The sequence below is a fragment of the Manduca sexta genome, unplaced genomic scaffold (genome assembly GCF_014839805.1).
Source record: "Manduca sexta isolate Smith_Timp_Sample1 unplaced genomic scaffold, JHU_Msex_v1.0 HiC_scaffold_1835, whole genome shotgun sequence".
Classification (NCBI taxonomy): domain Eukaryota; kingdom Metazoa; phylum Arthropoda; class Insecta; order Lepidoptera; family Sphingidae; genus Manduca; species Manduca sexta.
Genome location: NW_023592739.1, coordinates 1 through 4,146, shown reverse-complemented (window position 1 = coordinate 4,146; position 4,146 = coordinate 1). Strand labels below are relative to the sequence as shown.

Genomic DNA, 4,146 nt, shown 5'->3' with positions numbered 1-4,146 from the left:
AAAATATTGAAATATTTATTTTAACAATCCTTGACCCAAAAACTCCCGTGAGAAATAAAAATAAAATGTATCTCTTTGTTTAATTTTATCATTAGTACAGTCAGCCACAAAAGTATGTGAACGAATTAAAAACTTTAAAAGTAAAGTACACATACATTTCAATTGAAATTATTTTTTCTTTGTATTAAATAATGTAGACGCTTCGAAGTTTATATTAATCACCAAAACGATGGCCATAAAAGTTTAAAGGCGATTTTTACAGCTACTTGAGTGGCTGACTGTACATAAATAGTTCCAAATTAATCACCAACATGTGCGAAAGCAAGTACTTACTTGTTGCAAACTCTCCAAGCTCTCAGTGACAGATTTCCATTGGGGAGCCAAGTTGACATAATGAGTAGTGACCGATTGCTCGGCTACAGTGGCGAAGTAAAAGGGATTCGCTAAATAGCACGGCTCGAGGTTCTGTGAAGAATTTTTTATTATTAACTTGCTTTTCTAAAAAAAATATATTTTCCCCTACATTAAAATTTTACAGAACTGAAATAAAACTATTTTCAAGTTTTATAATGAATTTTTTTCCGATGCTTTGAAGACTTTGCAGCCTTCATGAAGACCGTGGTCACGAAGTTGACTTTACTGCACTGCCAGTTCTAAGATGACTGAGTGCCTCGATGGCTTAGTTGTATTGCGTGTGTAGTACGACTTCCCCTCTTAGCTGTCGGATTCAGAACCCATGCGCGAGAGCACATCTTTGTATGTGTGCGTGTCAGTTGCGAATGGTGATATTTTCGAAAGGAAACTTGACACAACATGTAAGTACTACTATGAATAAACGCGGACTACAAATCTTTACCAATTAAAATTAGATTTTCAGTACGAAAAAGCCGGCAGGAATCGGATTATATGGACCTCTTTAGTTTGTATCTACCCAGGCGAAAATTCACATATAAGAAACCGCCTCCTCCTTGCGTCGTTCTCCTGTCTTGAGGGTCGTGACCACGTCTCACCAGCTCTCACGCCATCGATCCCGTCTATAGGCCATCTGTATTGCGTCATATACAGATAAATCTAGTGTGATGCGGATCTGATCGGACCATCGCATTGGGTTGCGTCCACGTGCTCTTTTGCTCTGTACTTTGAGAGACCATTAGTAAATACATTACTTACATCATCGCGTAGGTAGACATCTGCAAGTTCTGTGCCGAAAAGTTCTATGAACCTTGCCTTCTGTGCAACTAGTGAGGTCAATACATTAAACAAAGCGCTTAATATATACAACACTATGCCAAGCAGACCTTCCACTGAAATTAATCGAAAACAAATGTTTGTAACATCTTGATAATTTTGCTTAAAACACAAAATGATACGATGAATACGTGTCATGTTATGATAACAAATTATACTTTATTAGCGTTTGCTCGAGGCTCCGTTTGCGAAGGTTTTTCGGGAAAAACCTGCTTGTATTTTGCTATAGGACTCAAGATAATGTAGCTTCCTATTAGTGAAAAAATTGTAAATCGGTTCAGTAGTTCCAGAGATTAGGCCTTAAAACAAAGTCACAACTTTTCCTCATTACAATCTATACTAATATAGAAAGCTGAAGAGTTTGAACGCGCTAATCTCAGGAACTACTTAACTCATTTTGAAATTTTCTGAGTTTTATACACTACCTTTTATTCCAGCTAAAATATTTATCTCGGATAAATTTATATATTTGCAGTTACATCCTAAATATGAATGTAAACAATATGGGTAGATATTGCTCCACCACATTTTTTTATGTAAAACAGCAACTAATATCTATATATAAATAATCACCGAGAAAAGGAGTTAGATATGTAATTTGCGCCTTATCACCTTCATAGTTGCGAATTATAATTTGAAAGTAATGTAAATTCAAAGTACCTACGTTCTAATTTGTGATCTGTATGGCTTAAGATCTTTGCTTATTCGAATGAAAGAACAATCTTGTATATATATAACAAATATAGTCAATAATAGACATAAAGATGGTATATTCAAAGGTGCATTTGTGTGAGCACAAGAGACTTACATAGTCCAGTTAGAATATTTCCTGATGGAGCAGTTGGTGCAGGAGTGCAAGTATGCGGCCTGATCTCGTATTTTACATGAGACGGGATGTAAAGCCTCTCATCGTAACAAGACTCGAAAGCCCAGACAAATACGTTTCCAATAGTATATCCGCATCTGGGGAGGTAAAAATATTTTAATATTTATACCTATTTATCATCAGTAGATTATTCAATCTTCGCTGCAGTTCCAGCGTAATTTCCACCATCGAGAGATGACAGTCGCTAAGAAATTGTCACCTACGAGAATCTGAATATTCAGAGTAAAGGAACGTATTTATATGACTTATTCACAATTCAGAATCGAAGTGGATAAGGTCGAACGTCGAGCAGGTCGCTTTAAAAAATTATCACTTACTGGTAAGTTTGATGTTGATTATCTTTGCCACATTTCGTCGTTTTTCGAACCGTTACTTTGGGTTGTTCTTTACAAGATATTTCCTTTAAAGCGAAGCTGTCTAGTAAACTGTTGCCAGATATAAAGTTACTACCACCGTTACAAGATGCTTCCTGTAAATTGAAAACCATAAATTTTATGTAATTACTAGTTTTTGCAGACGACTCCTGCCCCGTCATAAAGTTTTTCCGGGAGAAATATTTTCCCGCAACAGAAGTAGCTCGGTAAACTCTTTTACACGGGTGAAGCCGCGAGCAAAAGCTAGTATTAGAATAGAATGTAGATTTGCTTAACAAACCAAGCGGGTTCTTGCATACGACAGATCCTTAAAGTACTTACCAGTTGCTTTAACCCAGTATCGATTCTTCCATTTGGTTGCATGTACATGATACTATTTGTATCCCCAGGGCAGCCAATAAGAATTTTTGAACCCTCAGGCAAAACGACACTGCAGGTGTTTGGGTCCGGGTTCAATAATTTATTATCCCTTAAGATTATTGGAAGCGGGTTTGAGGTATCAAAGTCGTTTTGAAGTCCAAAACACAATCTGAAAAAAACATATGCATTTATTCTATCACGTCCATAAATGGTTGATGTGAGAAACTACGGGGCATACTTTTTGTTATATTGAGTTTTGATAATGAATATGGAACCATGAATTTTTCGTGTCACGTCAGAGCTCATGCCAACTGTGATGGATGATTTTCAGAACATAATATTAACAATCATTGAGTATTTAGCATGTAAAGACTATGGACGTTTTGTTGCCGGACTAAAGGCTGATAAGAGGGAACGGAAAACAAAATTAAGAAGAGCCATAAACATGATTAATGTAGTTGGGCGGAACGTAGATACCTTTCAATGTACACTGGTTGAATTTCGAAGGGTGGTTATAGAAATACCTTCACATAGCTATGTGTATCTGAATTGGCTAAATGACAATGTAAATCTAATCACATTCGGTATAAGTCCTGTGGGATAATATTAAATAAATAAACTTTATAACGAGAAAGGGTAAGTGAGTGAATCCAAAGGTTCTATATTTTCGTAGTCAGACTATAAAATATAAGAACTTACCTAGGTTGGCATAATTAACAGCTCCAAGACTCAGTAAAGTCAGTAAGACTAATTGCCACGCCATTTTGACTGTTTAGTTCGTGTTGTCTGGACTACTTCTAGAACTGAATGAATTACAAACTCAGGCTACCGTTTATATACCCTAAGAGCGCTGTGGCTAGAGGGCGCAGCTGGTGGCTGAGACACAGAGGATGATGCGGTCACAGCGGACGCAGATGGCGTAAAGGGCGTAAAAGACATGCCTAAAGTAGCACTCACTGCATGCATCAAGCGCTCAAGAGAAGAACAAACATTGGAGCATTGTGAAATATAGAACTAATGGAACACCTATAGACTTCAGAATCTAATAAAGTAGGCTCTCTTCTATAGGTTCTGTTTTATCCAGATTTGATCCAGACCTTATACAAGGGATATTAAAGAAAAACTATAAGTATATATCTTGAGAAATGTAGCGCAAACTCAATAGTAATTGAGATATAGAAATATGGATTGAAAGCTTAAGATATGAAATGCTTTGAAGAGTTTATAGATCTCCCAGATCTTTCAGCGATAGAGAAGAGGCTCGCGGCAAAGTTTATT

General features: G+C 36.7%; 1 protein-coding gene across 1 annotated transcript; it reads right to left on the bottom strand.

Moving 5' to 3' along the window:
* Positions 1-288: 288 nt before the first annotated feature.
* Positions 289-3,685, bottom strand: LOC119191718. The gene is made up of 6 exons (XM_037445591.1): positions 3,568-3,685; positions 2,830-3,037; positions 2,452-2,603; positions 2,057-2,211; positions 1,171-1,304; positions 289-465 (listed from the first exon to the last, which is right to left on the bottom strand). Exons 2-6 carry the CDS (start codon positions 2,875-2,877, stop codon positions 304-306), a joined length of 651 nt encoding a protein of 216 aa, XP_037301488.1. The 5' UTR covers positions 2,878-3,037; positions 3,568-3,685; the 3' UTR covers positions 289-303.
* Between the last annotated feature and the right edge of the window lie 461 nt (positions 3,686-4,146).

What these genes read in the sequence shown, in the direction of transcription:
- LOC119191718 (XM_037445591.1), bottom strand. Translation starts at nt 2,877, where the DNA reads ATGTACATGCAACCAAATGGAAGAATCGATACTGGGTTAAAGCAACTG. An exon ending in AAATATTCTAACTGGACTAT is followed by an intron (nt 1,305 to 2,056) that starts GTAAGTCTCTTG and finishes GATTAATTTCAG; the next exon opens with TGGAAGGTCTGCTTGGCATA. An exon ending in ATGTCTACCTACGCGATGAT is followed by an intron (nt 466 to 1,170) that starts GTAAGTAATGTA and finishes AATTCTTCACAG; the next exon opens with AACCTCGAGCCGTGCTATTT.